We start from the raw sequence: 24,535 nt of genomic DNA on the forward strand, positions 1-24,535 counted from the left end.
TGGAAGACAGGATGATCACTTTTGTCACATATTGATAGTGAATAAGATCTTTCTTTTTTCTTTTCTTTTTTTCTTGTTTCAGAATGAAGAACAAATTTTGGTATTTTGAATTTGGCACTTCGGAAACTTTCTCAGCCACCTGTAAGAAGCTGCATGAATCTGTAGAAATAGAAGTAAGAAACTAATTGTTGCCTTTATCCTTGAAATGTCACTAGTTTGGCTGAAATGCAGGGAGCAAGGGTGCAGAGTGCCTGAATCCAACAAGGCAAAGCAGTGCACATCCTTTCGACCCTATATTCCAAAATATTATTTTTATCGTGTCTATTTGTAGTGTAGCCCTGCACACTGGAACAAAGTTCAGTTTGATGATTAGTGAAGTCTTAATACAGTAGACGAGGTCAAGAGGTGAAATATAACATTAGAAATCAATAGAGAGTGTGGCTAGGTCAGGTGGAAAAATGAAAGACTGTCAGAGGGAGTGAGAGCTGCTGCAGGATTAAAATAAAAAAAAAAAAATCTTATTATTTCTAGGTCCCAAGTTTTTATAACCTTTAAAACTCAATTCCCTAAAATTGTACTTACTTTCCTGAATAAAGGTTAAAGAATATATATTTTTTTGGAATCATTCCCCTTCATTAAATAGCTTTTCTCTCTGCACAAGGGGTCATCTTTCCATTATACATTGAACATTAACTGAAAAGACACAGGGTAGTTACAGACAAAATAGGAATTTAAAATAATGTGCAACTGCTGCTTTGATGGCTGGTAAAATAAGTGGCTACATTACATAAACTGTTTGGGGGGCTGATATTTATAAATAAGTAAATGAAAAATGTGAAGTGAGTGAAGGTATAAACCTGAGATTTTAAGTTAAATAATGAAATCACTTATCAGGAGGATTATGGTGCTTTTCCTTTCCAATAAAAATGAGAAACTTGCACATTTCAATGGAGTATTTGTATAGTAGCATGAGGTACTCAGAGAGGTATGGTGAAAACTGTGAGAGTCTGGTCAAAGCCTCCTGAAAGGCAAAGTTTGAAATGATCTGAAGGGACCATGGATCTGGTAGTGGAACAGTAGCAAAGAATACTGAGACTGAAACTATAAGACCCATGGTGCGACACGCGCCTGTTATGCTGTAATGTTTCTTTTAAGCGTAAACATGCTCAAAACATGTTAGATTAAAAAATAATAATAATAATAATAAAAAAATAAAAAACAAAAAACACAACAACAACCAAACAAACAAAAACCCCAGGAAAAACAAACTGAACAAAAAAACACTTCCTTTCCAAGATATTGCTTCACACATGTGGGTTTAAGTACATGTAGCCTTGAAAAATATGTGACTAATTATTGGAAGAAATTCTTACATGGTTTGATTTAATATGAATATACTGCAAGTTAAATGTACCTTTTAGTTAAATACAAATTAAAGAGCCAGCTTTCCCAAGAAAATATTTCTATCTAGCAAAAATCTTATATAGCTTGATACATATTAAGGTGTGATCTTAAACCATCTAACTGTAACCATTGAAAGTGTGATGAAATGTTAATGTCCCACAGCAAACAAGTATGCATGCAGGTTTTGTGCTGCTGCTGCTACCAGTTTTATAATTATTACCAGTTCATATCAATAATATTATTATTATGAATAAAGTATTACATTGCCAGTATATGATACATGTTTGTTAATATTCACTTCATCTATTCTGGTCATTATCAATAGTGCTATAATTAGAAACAAAAATCATAGGTGAAATAGTTTCCAAAACGTTTACACAAGAAGTGTTAGGAGGTAGTTATATATGGATTTATTTACAATGAGTAAATTACGTTTAAATGAACAATGCTTGTCAACATACTTGTATCTAATGTTTTATGTTTGAATGTTATAAGCACTTGGGAGTAGTGCTAGTTTCATCTGATTTTTTAGCCTGCTGCCCTTTGCTTGGGGATGTTGCTGTAAATGAGAGCTTGATGTACAAAACCACATTTCACTCTGAATAAAATGCACTCCACATCCAAATTTTGAATGAACAAAACCCATGAAGATTAAGGATCCATATCTGTGAACTGGGAGACAATGATCAAACATTCTATGGGAAAATGTTTGTTCAACGCTATATTTGATTTCTACCTTAATTAAGCTTGACTTTCCTGATATACATTCTTGTCTCTTATGTTCTGTATATTTTTTTCTGTGTGAGATGCAGAACAAAATTTGGACACTAAATTCTCTTATCCAAAATAAGATGTGTTTTTATTTCCAAGTTGGAATCCAAGAAGTTGAGGAGAGAAACACAGGTTCTAAAAGGAAAAAAAAAAATACATGGCAAAATTAAGGATTTTTTTTTTTTTAATAATAACGTGCCAGTAAAGGAGGCCTAAGATTTTACAGTTTAGAGCACTTACACTCCATTTCCACTTCAGGAAAAAAATAAAGGTGTGTGAGGGGTATTTAATGAGTATAGGCATAGATGCAGTGTAAGTGGGGATGGCATGGTCCATACCTGCAACACTGGAAAATTTCGTGGGACCAGAGGAAGCCTCCTGTACCACCTGTTATTAATGGGTGGGGGAAAGGAGTTTAAAAAATCATGTAGTCTTGCATGTTACTGCAGTTGGTTACACAGCAAACCCTTAATCTCAGCTGGTTTCACACATGGATATGTATGTTCTCATCTTAGAGATGATCTGAAAGTATTTGATATAATGAATGAAGTGTAAAAGATAATGCCCAAAGTGGGACTGAGGCCAGGAAAACAGGCCAAAAATAACTAGGAGCACTAGTGTTTATTTCTAATCTAGGTAGGCATGCTCCACATTTTAAAAGCAACCTTTTATTTTTAGCGGTATTGTTGCAGTATTTGAAATTAAAAAAAAAAAATAATAAAAAGGAAAAGGAGCAGAACACATCTGTATTTTGTTGTTGTAGCACATGAATGTGTTAGGACAATGCAGAGCTACCTGTAGCGCAGACTTCTTGTCTGTGTATGAACAAAAGAAATCCTCCTTTACTAATTCAGAAAGTTCCTCGTCACTGTGGGATTCTGAGGCCTAGTCAAATAATTGTCTTAGTGTACTACCTGCTGTGTTCAATATTGAGTGAAAATGGAAGCCAGACCCTGCGCCATCCTATTTCACAATTCTTCTTTTATTTAAATAATTCCAGTCAGTTTGGGGGACGCCAGACCTTTATAAATTAACAGCAGGGAAATACCAAAGGTGTCAGATTGCATATTTATCATCTTTCTCGTGTAATACTTAAATATGTATTAAGAAGTGACTGACATAAATTAGGCAGATTTCAGAAGCCACAGGCCGTGGCTTGTAGAGGACCCCCTTCTGCTTGACATTTCATCCTTGTCAAAGATCAAATTATTTTAATTTAGGCTGCAAATTATAAGAAATGAAGACTTCTTTGTGGGAATTCCCTGTGGTAATCTGACTTTTGTTGTTACTGCTGCTTGTCAGTGTGCAAAAGATATAATATGCATGCAAATAAGGTTAAAAAATATGTACTATCTAATTATCCAGCCAGTACATTCCACTTGAAGACAGTGGGAGGCCTGACACACAGTATGTGTTTGATTCATTGAGGCCTGCAGGGTATTTACACAAGATTACTTTTAATTATGAAATTAATATCTGTTTATCTAGAATGTATAGCAGTAAGTGAGCATACACATGAGCAGAATTTTTAGTAAAATAAATCATCTTAATATTTAATACATATAAAATATAGGTGGGAACCATGAATTTGCTTCCCAAATAACAGTGAAGACCCATGCCTATTTTCTCGTAAGAAAAGTGTGATTTAAAAAATTAGACTTTTAATTATAGTCGTTGCCACAACTGCCAACTCACTTCCTGATATGTCTTTTGACTTTAAAGATTTCTCTAAATGAATAAAATACACAGGTTTAGAATTTAATTCTTGAAGAGCAAATATGAAATGGAAATCTTAACGTTGAAATTGTTCTCTCTCTAGATTTAGATTCTTCTTAGAAGAATTAAGAAGATGAAAAGTATGCATTATAATACAGTTCTGTTTTGTGATTGCAGAAAGTTTAAGGGAAAACAAATAATTATGCACAGTTATTTTTGAGTTGTACTTTTCTTTTCTTCTTCAAAGCTGTGATAAAGGTTTAGGCAGAGATGAAAAAATGCCAGTGACCCTCAGAGCAGCAAGCGGCAAGATGTCAGTGGACTATTACTGAAGCATGTTTAATTATTTTTCCAGTTTCCTTCCTGATTATTGTATATTGGAATTACAAAGTAAGACCCTTAAACAGTTTTAAATGCATGACTGGATCCCCTACTGTCTTGCAGCACATTTCAGGAGTAGGATCTAATGTTTTAAAAATATGCTGCTTTACACCGTAGGGAGTGTGTGACTTGCCAGGATAGCTATGTGCTCTAGCTATGTTGTGAGGAATTAAGCTAATCTACCTCTGGCCAAGGTACAAGTATGTGAATCCTGAGAACTTGGGCTGCTTCAGTGATGAACCAGTGATGAAGTAATGAATAAATAGAACTGGATGCTTTGCCTTCCACCTGCAGGTTCAACTGTAGTAATCTGAATCTGTGTCTTTTTTTCTTCTGTGGAGGTTCTTTGGTATTTTGCTATGTTTTATATGGGTTAGGAGCTTCCCCTCATCCTAAAACAATGTGGGTAGGGAGGAAGACTTGGCCAGAGTAAATTACAGTCAGTGAAAGCTAAGTTCATCTCATCCAATGTGTCTCAGGTGAATGGTGTTTACAAGTGTAGGCTTCTGTCAGCTGAGAAGATGCTGCAGTTTGTCACTGAATAGGCTGATAAGTTAAGGTCCCTGAACCATTCTCCTGGAGTGAAAATTGTGATTCAGTTATAAGATAGAATTTAAAGACAGATTTAGCAAAGGAATGTATATCTATAAAACGATTCAGTGTCCAGTTTTGCTGTAGGAAGCATCACTGAAGAGACTATCCCACAGAGTAAGATTTTTTCTGTGTGCTCAGTAAGTCTTGGAAGGCTTTAGAGCACTAATACCTCTTCTTTAGCTCCATATCCTATGTTTTCCTTTGGCAGTGATGTATATTTCAGAGAACCGACTGATGGAGCTTCTGGGATAAGAAATGCTGTAACTGCATCAGCATTTTGCTGTACCCACTTTTACTAATCTTACCTCCCAGTAGGAGTTATTAGTCAAGCATAGCCCTACTCTAACCCCAGTTGTGCTTTTGGATTGAAACTGTCTGTGTGGTGTTCTGTGCTCTCAGGCCTGCTTAGACCATATGCTCTGTATGCAGGGACATTTATATTCAATTTCACATGGAAGGGACTCAGGTGTTACGATGACAAGTATCATTGCAAAATCACAAGACAGACAATTTAGCTGGAATGGAGAACAAAAGCCCTCCAGTTGTTGCTGTTGAAATTTTTGTAGTATAAATGTTTTTCTGCTAATAGCTGTAGTGAAGCTACAAATATATTTCACTGGGGTCAGTGAATTGGTATTGGATAACAACAAGACTCTACCAAATGTTCCCACACTCAAGCAGTCAAGAGCTGAATAAGAATCATATTTTGCCTTCTGAATGAGGATCAGTTCCTATTTCTCACCTCCTTTCCCAATATAAGTATGTATTTTATGTGTAAACATTGAATAAACCACTAACAGTGTTAAGAATGATGAATTGTTGAAGAAAAATATCTGAGAGGTAGAACATTCTGAACACTGTGATTTTTCTTTCTCTTTTATTGCTTTCTCTCTTGCTCTTTTTTTTTTTTTTTTTTTTTTTTTTCCTTTTTCTCTTTGCTAATCAGTGTGATGGAATTCAGCTAGACTTAATCAATATTTCTCTGGAAGGAATTGCCATTCTGAACATCCCAAGCATGCATGGTGGATCAAATCTTTGGGGAGAGACAAAGAAAAGACGTAGCCACCGCCGGACAGAAAAGAAGAGGTCAGATAAAAGAACCACTGTCACAGATGCCAAGGAATTGAAGTTTGTGTGCCAAGGTAAGCTTACAGATTAATATAGGCTATCTGGCTCCATACAATCAACTCAGTTGTATAATTGCCTGTGTATTGCCTCTTGTCAAGAAAAAGAATAGACAGTTCTTAGCTATTTCTTTTTTTTTTTTTTTGCATTTAGCTTTTCTGATGGGAAGCACTGAAGCAAACACATAAACAAAGATGTGCTGACAATTACAGTCTATATACTTGCAAAACTGCCTTGGATGTTACCTGTTAAGCAGACTAAGCACACCATGTGGCACTGTTTGCTACTGTGATATTCAGTCTACAAGCACCTGGAGTTTCTGAGGGCAGAAAATGCTTACTGAGCATTTATAATGCTTCTTAATGTCAGTGTGCATAAACTCTGGGGATAAACATGCCCTGTTTCTAACAAACTTTGGCCAGAGGCTGTGGTAAATTACTTTGGATCAACAAGAGCAAGCTGTCTACACATTTTATGTTACTATGCTGTGATGCCGTATGTAGTTCTTGAATGCATACGCTGTAGCTTGCTTGCATGGGCGTGTTCCATCCTTTCAGGGCTCTTATACTTTCCTGGTGATTAGGCATATTTACTCCATAACATTTATTATTAATGCTTGACAAAACCTACAGTAAATAGTAATCTCTCTTCTACTTTGTAGAATCTTAATACTATGCATTGTAACACATCACTGCGTATCACAAGTTCTAGTGATTAAGAAATATTCTGTTCACACCAAGGGATGAACAGACCAGACTTTGGAAAAGTTTTGGGGTTTTTTATCTTTTTATCCTGTGGAAGAGAGTATCTTTTGCTTCAGAGTATCTTCCTGCTTCTTCTCCTTATTCAGACTGAATAAAGATCAGGACTTAACTGTTTGAGGTTATTGTGATAGTTTTACTAATCTTGCGTATCCTGTTTTTTCACATTTCATCAGCAGTAATTTTTAAGTCACTAGTTACATCTTAATAAGTATTGTAGTTTTAATCCATCCAATTTATCTGGATGGAAAAGTTTTTGGAACAAAGTAGTTTTCTGTGGTCTGGAGGTTGCAATAGGTACTAGGACTCAAAATTTCTGCGTGTTTTAGCAATTTGACATATTTTCTCAGTATCTCAAAGTAACTTACCAATACACTGTCAGCTGAAGTCTTATCAGCTGCTAAGCTTCTGTGTATGCTACAATTTCTGTATTATCTCCTGATGTTTGAGAGATGGAGGCAGGCTATTGGATAATGCACTCAGAAAAATTTTCCTTTTTGTGTTGCTTCTGAGCATAGGGAAACAGGATATTTTGCCCTTTTGATAGTAGTGAAAAAATGTTATAACCTCTTTAATTATTGAAGTTATGTATGTATTTGTTACATACATAACACTGATTTCAAACTATTGGTTATTTTTGGTGTACTAGAAGGGCATTGCTACACTCCATTTCCATTTTCCTGGACAGGAGAAAATAAAATAATAATAAAAATATTAAAGACTGAACAGAAGATCCTACATTATCTGTCAGAGTGTTCATAATGCAGACATTAAGCACCTTCAGAAAAATTAGTCTCATGACTTAGTTTCTGATCACTTTATATGCACTGTGAATGGAAGTACTTTCAACCAAAAGGCAATTTCAAAGCAGAGATTGTCTTCTCGAAATCATAAGCTAGAGCACCTCTATCTCATCACTGAGCCCATGGACAATATTATTGGTTGCATCTACAGTAGCATTTTAGTGCTTAGAAGGAGTATATTTCTTGGATTTCTGAGTTGTCCAAGTTTATTGCATTCCAGTTGACAACACTGAGCAGTCTTCAAACAGTGGGGGGATTGGGGGCACATGCTCTGACCGCAAGTGCGTGTTCAGTCCATGGAACCAGGTTAAAACAACTCCAAGTAACACTGCAAAATGAATGTGATATGAACATCTGAGAATCAGCTGATTTGCTCCATGGATCCACTCCTATTTTATACTGCAAGGAAAAGTCGCTTAATTCTGCTAGCTAAGATAGCTTCTCAGGTTAGAGTGTGCTTTTTCATCTCAGTATTCAAGATTATTACTGAATAATGGAATTCAATCAGTTTTATGTCTAGGCTTCTCAAATAGTTTTGATAAATATAAATCTACCCACTGTGGAAATAGCTGACTGCCTGTCACTTCTAAAGCACAATGATTCCTTCACTAGCTTTGTATAAGCAAATCCGAGAGACTGATATTGTCTAGCTGGTCATTTTCTTAGTCACATTTGGACTGCACCTTACAGTTCAGAGAAAACATTTTAGAAAATGTTAATGCCTGATGCAGAAATAGGTATTGCTGTATTGCAAACTATGATAAATACATACCTGATAGTTAACTTGTTTGTTTAGTTACTTATTTTGAATAAATATCCTTTCAGTTGATTTTATGTCCAAATAAAGCATCTGACCACTTGATACCTAAATGCGCCACTTTTTAGGAGACAGTAATAAAACATCTTTGTGTTTTCATGATATATATATATATATCAGCTTTTGGTGTTGGGTTTTGTGTGATTTTGTTTTGTTTTGTTTTTTAAAATCTTATATGGAACTTCTGAGTGTCATGCACATTTAGTTTTAGTCTTTCTCAATTGCAGTGCAACTGTATTTTTTCAAAAACTGCATATCAGTCTGTATTCTTGTCTCTGCTTTATGGTTTTATAACTTGACAATAATTACATGAATTGAAGTTTAGTACTCAAAGTCTGAGCCCTTAAATGTGGTACTTGCATGGACTAGTGAAAGCTGTCTCCTTACTCCAGATAGTTTGTTGTCCCTGAGAGATGTTGCATTACTCTTCTCAGAACAGCCCCAGCACTTTACAAACTTCCAAAGAAGAAGAAACTTCCGTGAGGACCTGCTGCTGTCCTCCTCCTGCTCTTGTGTCTATTACCTAACATAAGCCATGTAAATGTAATATGATCATCACTGCAGTAAAAAGGGTCAAAGTTTTGCCAAATCTTTCTTCTTTCTTACGTATCTGTATGATTCAGAGAATGTATATTCATCTGAGCCTACTCCTCTCTTTTCTTTCCCATATTTACTGTTGCCATCCATTGATGCAAAAAGGCTGTATTTTCCTTGCCCTTCTCATTATACACCTCTGCATACTCAATAGCCAGACCACAATTTGGACTTCAAGTAATCAAATGGATATCTGCTTGGAAAAAAATCTGATTATGTGCACGTAGTCTGAAAAACAATATATTGAAATGTAGCAATTTAAAATGTGCATTATTTAAACACATTTCCTGCTTATCTCATTAGGAGCTGTGCAAGTACGCTAAAGAACAAAAATTATCGCTGATAGCATATAGGTATGTCTATGTGTGTATCACTTCTAACTCATAACTGAATTTAATTTGTCAACTGACAATTAATATTTGTCTGATTAACTTATAACTTAGTGGAAAGAAAACTTTATCTGTAATGTACTAAATATTATCTTAATCTTTGTTAATGGAAAAAAATACTACAGTTTTCATTTTGGTTCCTGTGCAGAAGTATAGAGGGCCTTTCAACAAATGTTATTAGGGTAAAAATATGGGTTGTTTTTTTTTTTTCCTAAGTTAATTTTATTTCAATTTCTAATTTATCATTATCATTTCTATTGCACAAAATCAGTGCATTAGGAAAAAATATAACTACAGATATATGTGACAGTTTGTGAGAGTAGGTGATTTACTTAGTATTTTGACTTTATGAATCTGACACTTGCAGTGTTTCCATTTGTTGTTTTGTTTTAAAGTCTTCTAGTATGTACATTTCTGTGATATATCTATCCACAATCAATTTTTTTCTAGGTACAGATTTTAGATGTAACTGTGAACTATCCTTGAACATTATTTGGACAGGATTTTTGTTTGGTTATACACAGATACTGATAAATGCCAAAAATCACTGCTTTAAAAAGATGAACATAATGCATAGAAACTGAAGTATGAGTTGAGAAACATAAATGTAAATAGCTGAGCTACTCGTTGTTTGAAAATTACATCCAAAATGTAAGTTGAATCATGACAACATATCTTACATGAAATATATATGCCACTTTTGCTAAGTGTTAAACAGCAACATTTTCTTCCTCACAGAGATAGTGAATAAAATTTTCAAACCTTTTGTGACAAAAAGGAAATAATTATTTGGAAAATCTCTCTAGTAAAGTTTTTGTTGAGTGGAGTAAGATTCCTTTGGGGTGGATGTTGTTATGCTTTGATTTGCTTTCATTGCTGAAGTTGTTAGAGCCTTGTCCTGAAATGGAATCTCTTTTAAAGTTTAAAGTCTTTTAAGACTTTATTGCAAACATATACATAACTTGTTTTTGCACAAGTAGTACCAGTCACCTCAATGGACTCATTCCTGAAGACAATATGAATTATTAATGGGTGAGTCCTTTAGGCTGTAAATATTTCAGTGCGGTACTTTCTTCCTGCTTATTTTATACATCACCAGGCACATTGATGCTTAACCAAGTACTTACCAAGTTGATCTGTGCATCTTGTTAAGAGCTACAGTGAGCTATTACTCAGCAACATGCCCAACTACTAGACTGATTCAAGGTGATGTGCATTCATGTCACAGCACCTAGGCATAAACCAAGCTTACCAATGTGATTCAATAACTCCATGTGGAAATCTCTGTTAATAACTGCGTTATGACTTTCTGAATGGAAATGCTGAAGTTTTGGAAATAGAATAATGTGTATAAAGACAGTTCACTATAGTTAAAAGCAGGTGACATGCAGAGACTGTGAAGGCCTTAAAACACTTCAAAATATCTATACGTAGTAAGAGAGGAGAAAATCCTTTCTTATTAAATGTTAAATTCCACTCTACAAGGGAGGGGGAGAACCTTATCCCAAGCTTCCCTATAACCAGGGGATTCCTGACAAGAGTTCTCTAAACAACTTATAAACTTTGTGGGCTAGCAGACTAATTTAATTTATGAAGGTCTTTCATAAACTATCCTCTGGCCAGGTGACTTCTTCTTGCTGTTTATAATTCTCTAAATTTAAAATTTTGACACATTATGAATTTTGAGATTTCTAAATATTAATTAATTTCATAAGTTGAAAAAGTTAGGATCTCTGTTCTACATACACTGTGCATATTCAGTGTATATAGTATATATACTGTATATGTTCGGTATTAGTAGACTTTTAGGTTAGTTATGACATGGAACAAGGCATGTATAATGAACTTTCTACAATACTATTTTTATTAAATGCTATGGATAATGTAATGTCTAGATAAGGTAATTGTATTTTGTTTCTTGTTTAGAGAGTTTTGGGCAACATAGACATTAACACATTAACACAGAGAAAAATAACTGTAGCTATTTCATAGCTGATCTGTGTTAAGACATTCAACTTATAGAAACAGTGTTGTTTAGATAGAGTATCTAAGAAAAATCATTGAATTGCTGCCTTGACAATCCTAACTTGGTATTTTTGTGTACATACATATATAGTTTGTTGAAAGCAAATAGTGATATAATCAAGTTCTACCAATTTTAGTAATCAGTGCTGTAGGTTATTTGTGTTACTTTAGAAAAAGAAAGAAAGAAGGTAAATTAAGTTAAGTTAATCACAATATCTGTTTAAGAACTTGAAGTAATACATTTTGTATTCAGAATTCAAGGAAGCAAAAATATGTCTAACTAATGGAAAACAGTGACTAAATCAGTTAAACATCAGAAGAAATAATAATTACACATAAGTTCAAACTCACTAGAATAGATAGCAGGGATGTATAAATACCTTCTCACATTTGGGACAGCTTGCAAAACATTTATGGTCCTTTCTCAGGAACTGTCTACACAAACTGAGGTATCTCTGTCCAAAACAAAGATACAAGCAGGACATATATGTTATAAATACCTTACTGGGTAATATACATAGGCATTTATATTTCTATGGGAAATAATAGGAAAAAAACAGTGAACCTGAGAAAAGAGGAATCAACAAACACCATATTACAAAATCTATTGATGCATTTTGTATAAAAAGTGAAGAGAAAGACAGCCTTCTCAGCCAAAATATGACTATAAAAATGTTAGATAAGCAAAGAGACTGCCTTCTGTTCAAGTCTTCCTACATTTAAGGAGAAAGATCTTTTGTCTCTAATAGTAAGGAAGTATGAAGGGAAGAATGAAAATCTAACATTGGTGTTTTTTCCTGATGAAAGCAACCCAAGAAGACCTGCAACTTGTCCATCACACAGATCAGATAAAGTAAGAAAACAAGTTTTCTTAAAAAACAGTAAAATAAGTTAAATTTAAAAGAGTTATGGCAGATAGTGTATCTCAGTTCCCATAAAAAGGGAGGAGGATCCATATGTGTGCTTGTCTGCCTATTTAAATATGACTAATCATTGATTATATACGTCAAAACATTAAGTGTGTGAAGTTCAGAAAAGCCCATTATTATTTCAATTTGACCATTTCATTCACAAATCCACTTTATTTAGTTATATACCTGAATTTCTTTGCTTGAAAAATAACACAGAATTATCCTTGTATGAGATTTTAATTTCTTTCCTAAATTTTGCTTAATTGCTCTGAAAGCAATAGCATTTTTCATGGGTTTTGGCACTTTATGTATTTGATTGAAAGGAGGAAGGCAGAGAAATCCCCTAAATAAATAGCAAAGTTAACCCTTCTAATCCAGATATTTCTTCAAAGTTTAAACATTAGAAAAAGTTCCTAAATTTATTCAAACACTATTTTTTTCCTGTCTAAGTATGCACCATAGCTATTCTGAACATCTTAAAGCAGAAATTGAAGCTTTAACCTAAACTTCACATATTTTTTTGTGGAATTTCTTGTTAGAATTATGTAAGTGTGTGTTGTTTAAAGTAAATAAAATCCTTGTGAGGCCTGTTAAAGATAGGGTGACATGAACTTCGGTGTCTAAAAATCAACTCTCTAGTCAGTAGTTGGCATCACTGCAAAAGAAGTGTTTATCCAGTGCTCAAATTTAAGGGTCTAAGGTAGGCAGAACAGAATGCTCACTGGAGGTGAATTCCTGCATTGATTTTAAGTGAAGCCTAAGTAATAGGCCGGGTTAGACGCTTCCAGCTGACTACATGGTGAAATGAATTTCTGTAGGTGCTGTGTGTGACAACAGTTCATCAAATACTTGAACAGACCTTGGAGCAGGAATGCAAAATGGGCACCACTCTGCCAGATAAGTCTTGCTGAACTGAACCGTGCTGTCACCTACAGGTCTGGTGCTGATGAGTCCCACGTCTCTCATGAGCACTGTAGTCACTTATCTACTGAGAAGAAAGGACCATGGTAGATCTGTCTTTCCAGTATGCACAAACCCTGCCTGGAGTATAGCTTTCAAGTGCTGGGGACTTGAGCAGGGGAACACCTGTTCAGGGGATTGCAATATAGGCAGTATTGGGAAATAAGGTAGCATTCAGTGGTGTTAAATACTGCCCCATCTTTAGTTTGGACTGCATTATTTTGTTACCTTTTAAACATCTGAATGACATGCTGAATATCTCATTTCCTTCATGTGCATTTGTGTCCCAGCACTTGGCCATTGTGCATTACCTGTTCTATCTGCTCAACAGCAGTAACTGACCACCTCACCGGGCAATTTGCTCCACATCTCACACAAGAACTCAGTAGGCAGTGGGGGCTGCTGTCTCACTAAGTGCAGCTGCAGGATGTAGCTCATCAGCATGCGAGGTGTTGACCTCTGTTTTTGCTGAGGTTGCATATTCAACCAGGGCAAGGAAGCGTTGCCAGTTTGTCCCTGTGGAAGCACTTGTTCCTGAAAATCCAGGACCTGCATAAAGCAGAAGTTGCTTCTACTGATATAATAGTTACCAGGTTTTGGTGGTTCTTCTAGAAATTGTAGAACAGAAGGCTCCATACTGTGATGTGTTACCACTAATCAACAGTACCTTATCTCTGTGGAGGCAGTGATTGGGGGGGGGGGGGGGGGGGGGGGGGGCGGGGAGAGGGGCAGGAAGGAAGTAAGAAATAAACATCATGGGTGGACTTGAATTTTGGCTGTCTGGTTGGTATTCGAATGCCTTTGTCCCACATTATCTACTGAGGATTATATGGCCTTGACTCCTTATTTTTGCTGCATGCACATATTTACAGGAACAGATTCAGATGTCAAGAAGGGGTAAATGGCACTTTGTCCTAATCATTTAGTTAAACTGTGCTTTGCACCCACTAGTTTGTCAGATCTGCATGCAAATATTGATTTTACTAAGCCGTTAAAGATAGTCCAGATTTCCTGATAAGAGAATGTGGACTGGACTGTCATGATTTGATTATGCTATTAAAAAAAACTTTTCCTGTCTTTCCTACACACATAGTAGAAAAGCTTTGTTGTGCACTATTCCCCTCTAGATACCATTATCTTTTCCTCTCTTACCTTTAAGAGGTGTTATGTTCAGCAAGAGCCCTACTCATACAAGTAGGCCTATCAGCCTGGGGAACGGAGTCCATAATTCATAACACAGTTTGAATCTTTTAGAAATATAAATACAATTCTTTGTATTTGTGAAATACTGATTTTATTGTTATTAGGAAGTAGTAGGACCTTGAAAAATGGCTTGAGAGTCTGATTTGATTTTATATATATAAAGCAGGTATGTATGTTTCTGTGCAATATAGATCATAGTAGAAAAACAATTTCCTTTTATTTACAAGGCACTTGAGATTGTCATTGTATTATACCTTTTGGTGCACAGAATGTTCATTTTCTTTCAAACGTTATTCATCGAAAGAAGATAATTACGGTGTATTTCACAGACTGCCAGAAGGAAAATGTATCTTTGAAAAGTTTCATTTCCCTTAAGTTGCTCATTTTCTATAGGAAGACAGAGCTATTAAGTAACATACCCATGACAAAGATTGATTAAAATGGCATAAAGGACTATCTTATCTCTAAGTACAGGGATTTACACGTATAATTCCTATGACATTAAATGCAGTAGGTGAAATTCACTCTAGCTATTGTATAAAAAAAGCACCAGTAAATTGGTTTGTATGGAGAACAAGGTGATGGTGGGAGGGATGGCATGTTAAGTAGCAAGCAAGAAGTATTGTTCTAGGGTACACCTACAATGTAGCATGTAATCAAGCCAAGTTCTGTGCCAGCAACATTAATGCAATATTCTGCTGGGACTGGCTTTGTCTGCTAAATGGTGAAAACATCACCTTGCTCATGTGGCTAAACTTCTTGTATTCAGCCAGCTCCTTAGAGCAGCTCAGGCTCCTCTACAGCATTCCCAGTAAGTTTAGTCAAGGTCTGTCTGACCTGGAACAGGGGATGTGCCCTTATGTACACCTTGTGCAGGTGCTATGGCATACCTCAACACAGGTGTCTGCAGAAGGCTGATGTGATCTGTTCCACCGTACCCCCTCTTTAACAGTGCTTAATTCTGCTTTGCTGGGAGTCCTTCGTGCCTCTTCCACCTTACTAACCCAGGTAAATGAGTACTTACTCATGTATGACAGCCATTAGTTAAGATGTAGTAAACGATAAAGGATGTGAATGGAATTTCCAAAGATTTTTTTTTTTTTTTCCTTACTCACTGCAGAATTAGTAGCAGGTACCATTTTTCATTGTAGCAAAAATGACCTGCTTGCCCAGGTTTTTTCTTGTTTTTTGGGGGTTTAGTTTTTCCATTTCTAGTACTGAATGCAACATCTTTGCTGGTATTTATTTGTGTAAAGAGATGACTTTCACTTGAAAATACACTTTGCAGGATGTAAAACTCTATAATAACTGGCTCTCCTGTACATGACAGAAGCTAAAGTTTGCCTTTCCTGAACTTTTTCCTTGAATCTTTCCCCCATGTTGGTATTTGCTCTGACTATAACTTTGCTCTATGTTTCAGCAGCTCATCCAGCATAGTGTGTTCAGTCTAGAACTCGGGGTTTGCTAATATAGCAGATGAATAGTTGTTATTTAAGATTTATTTTGCCATGCATCAAATGTGGATATTTGTGCAAGAGCATTAGCACATGATAAAACTCCTTTTTGGGATAATTCTACTAAAATTATCAGATTTATATGAAACAATAATAAAATACCATAGCTTAGGGCAGAATTTCACATTTTCTATATATTGAAATGTGGATGAGAAAAAAATAACAAGCTTCAGATAAAAAAAAAAAAAAAAGTGTTTGTGTTTGTGTGTATATTTAAAACCAGTTATGTTTTACTGACATTTTGGGTTTTGTAATCACATAAATATATGCCTTTTCCTCTGCTTCAGCAAGAATTTAATGACAAACAAGTGAATAAATTTTAAAAATTTTTGTTGGCGATATCTTCTACATTGTACATATATTTATTTTTCTTTTACTTTTCACAGAAGCATACATTCTTATATTTTTGTAGGACTTAATTTTTATTTTCTACTGCTATATGGCATGAGTAACAGTTATTGCAGAAGTGTTAAACCCATCTGAGAACAGAAACTAGCCACAGCTTAGTTATAAAATAACCATATCCTATTATGGTTCTTTGATACAGAGTTTTTCTTTAATTAACAAAGTGAAAACATCTGTTACTGTCTCAACATAGTTTTTGAATTGCATACCAGTTTTATAATTCATGTGTTTCTCTGCCTCTGAAGTTTTTCAGATATAAATTATTAGTAAATGTTGCTTTTCTTCCAAAAGCTTACAAAAAGTCAGCAATTAACTACCTACAACAGGTGTTTCCTTTCTTGGGGAAAGGAATGCATATGATTATTGTAATTTATATTCCTGTGTGAGTTAAGGAATTGGCCTGTTATTAGCAAACATTGCAAGCACATGGAAAATGATAAAAATTATGTAGAAAGATTGGGTGAATTTCAGACTGAGACAGTTTTAACCCTTTCAGTGCTCTCTTTACATGTGACTTGTGAGTGATTGCCAATCCCCCTCCTCAAAACCTAAATATGACTTGATATGTGCATATATGGTTTAGATTTACAGTAATATTTTCTGATGCCAAACATATGTTTTCATATTGTGACCTTTGTACAAAAAGCTGCAATAACCATTCTGCAATATTCAATTTGTTTAATGGCAGACAAATATTCCCTAGGAATGTCTGATAGCATATTACTCAGATTGTTTGCTCATTTAACCCTGCCCCAGGTGCCTGAATCTTAAGATTAAAGATATAGAAATAAAAATAGAATAGCCTATCAGAGCATTTTTGGCTGCTGTAACACATAATCATACCCTCTGATCCATTCTAGTTTTCTATTACTTGTTAGTAGAAAATGTCAGGTTCCTTGAGTGTTTGCAAGAGGTGTTGGATTGATAGCAAATTAATTTTGAGTAACAACAGGAGACAGCTTTAGTTAATGTACACATTAGTATTACTAATAAAAAAGTAAAATATTCTACAAATATTGGTGATATGAAGAACCCAGTAAGACCACAGGTTGGGTGTATATGCATTTGCATTACTCACTAGAGGTAAAAGTGGAATTTAGAGGAGAAAAATAGTGTTTGTGTATGAGACAGAAAGAGAGATGCAGAAAAAGAAGCATATATTAAAACAAAAATGTCAGGCTCAGTCTGTTGTATTAAAAAAGCTGAATTTGTTCTGTTGTGTTTTTTTCTTCCTCAGTCTGCAAAGACTTGTGTTAACCAAAGTGTTCAAATATGTGTAACTATAAATATATATTGGAATCATGCAAGTATTCTACTAGTGCCTAATTACTCTGCAAGGAGAGAGTTTGTTTGTTGGGGTTTTTTTCATACTTGCCATTATCATCAATTTAAAGATTTTTTTTTCCTCATTTTCCATTTGTTTTCTTCATATAAGCACCCATGATCTGCTAGCAAATATGCTATTAACAGAATACTGTGTAGCAAAAGCATGTGTCCAACCACACCAACAAATAGCAGTGTTTGGTAGCAGTGTTATTTCAATCACATATTTACAAAGACCAAGTGTAAGTCTGGTGATTTTGTGCACTTGTGCTGATGATAAGTCAAATTAAAAGAGGGGCTGTTCAGTTGGACCATGTCATCTCTGTGACCTGCTCCATTTTTACCTGCTGCCTTTAAATCTTAGTCTTCCTTCTGACACTGTTAAGCATTGCCAGTAAACCACCAGGTTGTTTATAAGAGCACGTTGTAAAGTAGGTTGTATTGGAAAGTATGAGCTGCCCAACAAATTAATGGCATTGTGAGGTGCTGCCTGCTGGGGTGAAAATAAATTGTAAGAAAATATAGGGAGACAGGTAATGGGCACTAGCTATTCTGCACAACACTTTTCAAACTGCTGCTGACTGTGTGCCAATAGATATGGCAATAACTGTCAACAAGATTTACAATACTTTCACATTTACGCAGTGAGAGTAGAAAGGTTGAAAGAGTTCTATAATGTTATTTAAAGTTTAGTGCCAACTATTTCTGGACCTACTATTTCCAGGCAACAGGGTTACAAATACGCTGCTTATCTTTCATATGTGTCAGTGGGAGGGTTTTTTATTACCATCGGAAGTCCTTGAAATTGAACATAAAAAAAATAGCAGTAAAGCAGAGGTATATACTTAATTATAAAATCCAAGTAGGTACAGATTTTGCCATTTATTGTATATGTTGTGATTTCTGATAGCACTAAATCGTGCTACCTATCTATAGCCCCAGTGGGTGGTTCATGCAGGCAATACATTTTCTGGCTGTGCTTCTTTCCCTGATACTGAGAAGGCACAGCTTAAAGCTACTGTGTTGGCTTTGTTGTCCCCTTGGCAATGCGCTCCATAGTGCAGAAATCTGCAAGAGGCTAATTGAACAATTTTAAAGGTCCATTGTGCAAGGTTCAGGAGTTGTCCCATCATCCTCCTTATCAGTATTCAGCCACATGTCTTTACTTACAATAACTTTTAATAGTTGTTAGCACTGCAGAGATGGTAAAATTATGAGTTGGAGCTGAATTTTCTTGTTCTGGTTTGCACATCCTCAATGAAACATTTAAATACCTTCTATGTGCTTTATTTTATAATGAAGACACTGGTTACTAGTTAAATAACTTCTCATCTTGTCCAAAAGGCTTACTTATATTTTTCAGTTGCTTCAGCTGCCAACCAGTAGGAAAGCTTCTTCAAAATATGGACTAGAGCAGACATGGATTTGTAATAAATCACAGACAATGTCTGTGTGCCTTTTTTTTGGAGGGGTGGGAGGGTGGGGACGATGACATGTCTAATATACTATTGAGTACAGGAAAAGAAGTGATATGCATAAGAAGAAATAGCCTTTTTAGAGCCCAGTACATAATCTGAGGCTGACCAAACCATTCCTTGTATTATTTTATATGAACTGTATGAACAAATTGGCAGTTAGTGATTATTATTTATTTGTTCTGCGATAACACCTGAAGGCCTCAGACACTAGACGCTTTATAAACACAGATCAAATGGACGTTTCCTGCTTGAAGAATCACAGAACCAAAGGATAATCTAGGTTGAAAGGGACCTCTAAAGGTCATCTAGACCAACCCTCTCTGCTCAAAGCAGGTCTAATTAGATAAGGTTGCTCAGGCACTTGTCTAGAACTTATACTCTAAAGAGTCTAAGAATTTATGATCTAAAGTTCATTTGCTAAAATCTGAGGGTTTGGTTCTTGAATGCAAGGTTAAGATACTTAACTCATACTGTGCGTATGTGACCCTAATTCAGGCAGTCAGTATGTCATTTGTTTTATTTTTGTCTTTCTTATTCACTTGATCATAGACTTAGCTGACCCAAGAGTCCTACCCCAGACACTTCTACTGCTCTCTTAGAAATAAGAGTTCTGTGCTGGGGACTTCCTTTCTGGAAAGGGCCACAGTATACCCACCCATAATATCTTCTAGAAGGCCTCCCTTCCATTTATTTGGACTCTAAATGTATTTGAGAATATAATTTTCCTTCTTAATTCTTCCAGTTTCTCCTATTGACTTACTTCAGGTATTTTTAAATTTCAGTCTTATTTTGTTCTCAGAAAGTGGCTGAAAGTTTAGGACCTCTGACTCCCAAGGGGCTTACAGACCTGTAAAAATAATGGCAATAAGCTCCCTGGCATGCAGAAGGCCTCATATTAAGATGACCTTCTACAGATAGTCAAAAGTTTCTCATAGGTGGCCATTTTCTCTAGTCTATGTGGAAGAAGCCTATTCAAGACTCAAGTTTTTAAATTTACTCAGTTAAAAATATACTTTGCCAGTCTGGGGATGTTTAGAACCATTACCTAAGAACTGATAAAATGGATGATTAAGTCTGTAGAGCATGAAAAGCTTATGTTAGTAAGAAACAATCAGCAATTTTTGTTATAACATCGGAAATCATATTAAGATGTAGACACTTTGAGAATTACTGAGTAAGACGTAATCAGAAGACATTTAAAACATCAGAAAATAATTGCTGTATAATTAATTTGGGGGTGATGGAGTTGATTAATGTAGCTCTGTCTAAAGCAATTTGTGAAACTACCTTTTTCTACAGGTGAAAATCTATATGGTTAGTCTCATATATAATGACAATGCTTTTCAGCTATAAAATTGACTCAGTTACCAAAATATATAGAGCTCGTTATTTACATATCAATTCATGAGGGTATACATGATGGGATTTTTTAAATATTTTCAGCCTACAGGCCCTTTTTGTAGTGAGAAACAGAGATTTAATTTGAATATCACTGTGATATAGTCACTGTTTTTTAATATATGTGTCCAGGTTTGTTAAAACTTGTCTGATGAGTGCCTAAACTCCATCTCAGTGTAAATACTAATAAGGTGAGGCAACATGCTACTACATTACTTTGCAGTAACTTGTATCTTAAAATGTAACTTGTATATTAAAGGAAGTCATCCTAATATTAACATAAAAAGCAAAGGAAAAAATTTCTAGAATTCAGAAGCCCACTGGAGAGAGTGGAAATCATTATATGTACCTGCAATGTTTATTTTAAAAAAATAAAATTACTCTGTTCAATTGGGGCTTTCAAGCATATGAACTTTCTGATTACATTGTATCAAAAGAATTATTTCGATATAAAGAATGAAGAGGTCACTTTGATCAGACCTTGATGAAATAATTTCTTCCTTCTTGAAGAACACTGAACATGAAGCCTAATATTGCTGGCTGTATGTATTTATAGCATTTGAAATTAAGGTGATCTGCTGATTACTGTGTTGGATGGTGACCCCTACTAAAGTTTTTCACTGTGTTGCTACAGGATTGTCTCAGAGTTATGATTCTTGTATATGTGAAAAAGTCAGTTTAGTAAAAATAAATGAACAAAAAAGATAGCAATGCAGCATATGAAAATCCCAAATATTTTATCCCAACTAGAAAAAACTGCAGATATTTCTTGCACTTTCTTCCCCTTGTACTTTAAACTATATTTATGGAGGAAAGAGAATGCAGTTGCATGACCGACAAGGCTTTCTCACCTGGACATCTCTCTTTGGCCCCACTAAAACTCCTTGGGAAAGGAGTCTTAAACAGCTTCTATTGACCCTCTACTCTAAGCTGCTGAACCCAGTTGCCAGGGTCTGTGTGATACACAGAACGCTGCTAGTGTTTCTTTCTTCAGACATGTTCTTACTACATCAGACATGTTATAAGCATGAAAATTTGACATTGTGTATATAACAGCACTGGTCCAGTGATAATTTTTAAATCGCTTCCTACTCACATGGGTGCATCTTTGTGAAATATTGTCTGCTCTGCTTAATTGTTTTAACATGTTATGTCTTGTATTCTGTGTTGAATTATGAAGTAGCCATGTGTCAGAAAATTCATGGCAATTTGTTGGCAGTACCAGAAAAGTCACAGATCAAAACGGCTTTGTCCATGTTGATCTAGATAAGGTTTCATTTGGTTTTGTGGAGCAGAGGTTTTGTGGGTGGGATGGTGACTGCTTGTTTGAATGACTAGAGGTTCCAGGTCCTAATCAAGTTCACTTTTACATTAATTTGACTCAGCCAGAGTCAAAGGATATCACTGGTGTAAAATTTGTACTATATTTATGAATTCTTTATCTTTCTATTTCTGTGTATCATATTTCTGAGTATAACTTATTTTTGTTATTTTAAAAAAGAAAAAGAGATATTTTATTACACTAATGAGAAAAGAAAGTATGATTAATGGCATATTATCTGTTTAAAGCGTCCTCCAAAACTCTGTTAAGACTGCCTGTACCAATGCAGTAGTATGTCTGTTTAGTACATTGGTGTTCAAAAGTTCTTTCTTTACAGGCTAACTAGAAGATTTTATAAAATATATTTTTAATAACTTTAAAAATGTATTGAATAGTATGTCTTGTGGAAATCTGAAAAAAATCCCCAAATTGTCAGATGTTTCTTGAGAGTAATATCAAGGCTTTGGGTAGATTTGAGAGATAGGTAGTTAAAGAAGATTTCACTTGGCAGTTGGCTCATGGAGAAAGATTTGTTCTGCTGGGGAAATAAAAGGATTGTGTTAAAACAAAAGCTAATAGGAGAGAAGATGGCCTTTTAGCTTTAAAAGCGGAGGAACTACTTGCAACAACTTGAAAGAGAGTGACATTGTGACCAGTGAATTCAAAAAATCACTAGATTCCTTTCATTGTACATGCATTAAATATCTTTTGGTCTAGGCCACATGTTTGATTTATTTTTTTTTTTTTTAAGGGATTTGGGGGTCTTCTTAACATATGTTCCATCATTATAGGAACCTGACAGATCTGTGAAGTTTATGACAAGTTTTGCCAATGTGAGCTGCTAGGTACTTGACAAAATGTTGCTAGATAATTGAAAAAGAAAAATCCATTTAACTAACATATATTACTTGTACAGCATGGTAGATGACAGTGTTACATATCCAGCAACAAAAAAAAAAAAGTGGCCACGTATGTGAAGTAGCATAGCTAGGCTATCTTGGCAGGAATAGGAAGTCAGATGAGTGTGTGTTACTTCCCCTCATTAGAAAATGCTTCACGCTGTGTTATGTCCTCAAAAAGGCATCACATACAGCTTGGACATTGCTATTGCGATGGCTTTGCATGATGATCGTGGTGCTGCAAGATTTATGCTGTAAAGTATATGTGTTTGCTGTTTCTGTGTTTTGAATGTAACCTTGAAGGCTGCCCTAATCTGAAAAGTTAATTAAACCAATAAACAAAGTGGATCTCTTAATTCAGGGTTATGAAGCATATTTGTGTTTGTTGTGCATCAGCTGACAACCTCCCAACAAGTATTTAATAAACACCTGTGCAATCACAGGGTACTTACTAATGAGTATAGTAGCCCATCCTTAGTTGTGTATCAACTTTTGCATGTAAACATTGGTTCCCAGTAGTCTTTATTAATGCAATCTTCTTAGTAATGTAGATTTTGTGTATTAAAACAACTGCATCTTGAGATCACCCAACTTCTTATGTCAGTGGTTACTTTTCCTCCTCTCTGACTTCCTTGACCTCCCACAGCAGCTGTTCGGACAGAGATTATCATCCAGTGGAGCATGCTGCTGTAAAGCAAGCTTGGATTTTAAAAATAGATCTGTTAATTTAGTGTATACTTTCATTTTAAATGAACAAATTTAAAATTTTGAGAGAAGGTCAAGAAAAAAAAAAAGATATTTTAAAGCATTTGTTTCTTTTCTTACAGTATTTATGTATTCCCATTTCACCCATCCATAACAAAATACTTTTTAATTGGCATGAGTTCAGCCTGCTCAGAACTGGTACATGAATACAGAACTGCATAGTTAATAGTTTCATTTAGGGGACCACACACAGTTGCTGCACATGTGAGGGAAGCAAGCTGACAGATGTCCACATCCCCTGGCTCTAAGAATAATAATAACCCTCCAACCTAACAGACTGCGAGCAGGAAAGGCTCTTGGAGCACTGTCACCTTTTCCCCCCACTGAGAACCAAGTACATTCCTGCAACTTTTTACATTAGTTTTCCCCAGTCTACAGATAGAATTACATATCTGAGTGGCATGTAATAAACTCCCCTTATAGGAGGAGATTAATTTGTGTCCCTTTATAATACAAAAATATTGTCACTTTTCTCTACAATAATAAAACCTTGAAGACATCTTTCAGTCTCCTGGAAGCAGGAATAAAAGGAGAGCACTCTTTCACACCAAGACTGATATAATGGTTTAGTAGTCATCTGGAATTAGTAGGTGAGGTACTTGCTGCCTCCCCTCTCCCCTTCAAAGAAGACTGGGCATCTCCTGATTTATTTTGCCCCATATGTAGTCTGCACTGAGATCTCCAGGTCTTCTGAAAAACTCATGTCTTCCAAAAAACTCAGATTTCAGTAAGGAAGGGCTGTTTTTTTGCTGTTCTGGTTGCAGAAAAATACCTGAGTGAAACTCAAAGACTTAAAAACTAGAAGAAAATAATAAAATAATTTTATTTCTTTGGGAGAAAAAAAAATTTCGCAGATATGGGATATTACTCATATGTCCTAACTGCCTGAAACTGGTGTCACTATCAATTTTTGCAGCCTATTATAAGAATAACAAAAGCAGAATTTGAGTATTTGTCTGGATTTTTGTAAGAGAGGCA

At 35.3% G+C, this 24,535-nt stretch overlaps 1 protein-coding gene across 6 annotated transcripts in view; it reads left to right on the forward strand.

Moving 5' to 3' along the window:
* Window positions 1-24,535, forward strand: part of DGKB (diacylglycerol kinase beta) — a 397,600-nt gene that overhangs the window by 313,309 nt on the left and 59,756 nt on the right. For all 6 annotated transcript variants that reach the window (XM_032991591.2, XM_042802008.1, XM_042802011.1 and 3 more), the window contains 2 exons: window positions 83-173; window positions 5,813-6,008. In XM_032991591.2, coding sequence (XP_032847482.1) covers window positions 83-173; window positions 5,813-6,008 — 287 coding nt within the window. The remainder of the gene's footprint in view (window positions 1-82; window positions 174-5,812; window positions 6,009-24,535) is intronic.

This window comes from Tyto alba, unplaced genomic scaffold (assembly GCF_018691265.1).
Source record: "Tyto alba isolate M040663 unplaced genomic scaffold, T.alba_DEE_v4.0 Super-Scaffold_38, whole genome shotgun sequence".
NCBI lineage: Eukaryota > Metazoa > Chordata > Aves > Strigiformes > Tytonidae > Tyto > Tyto alba.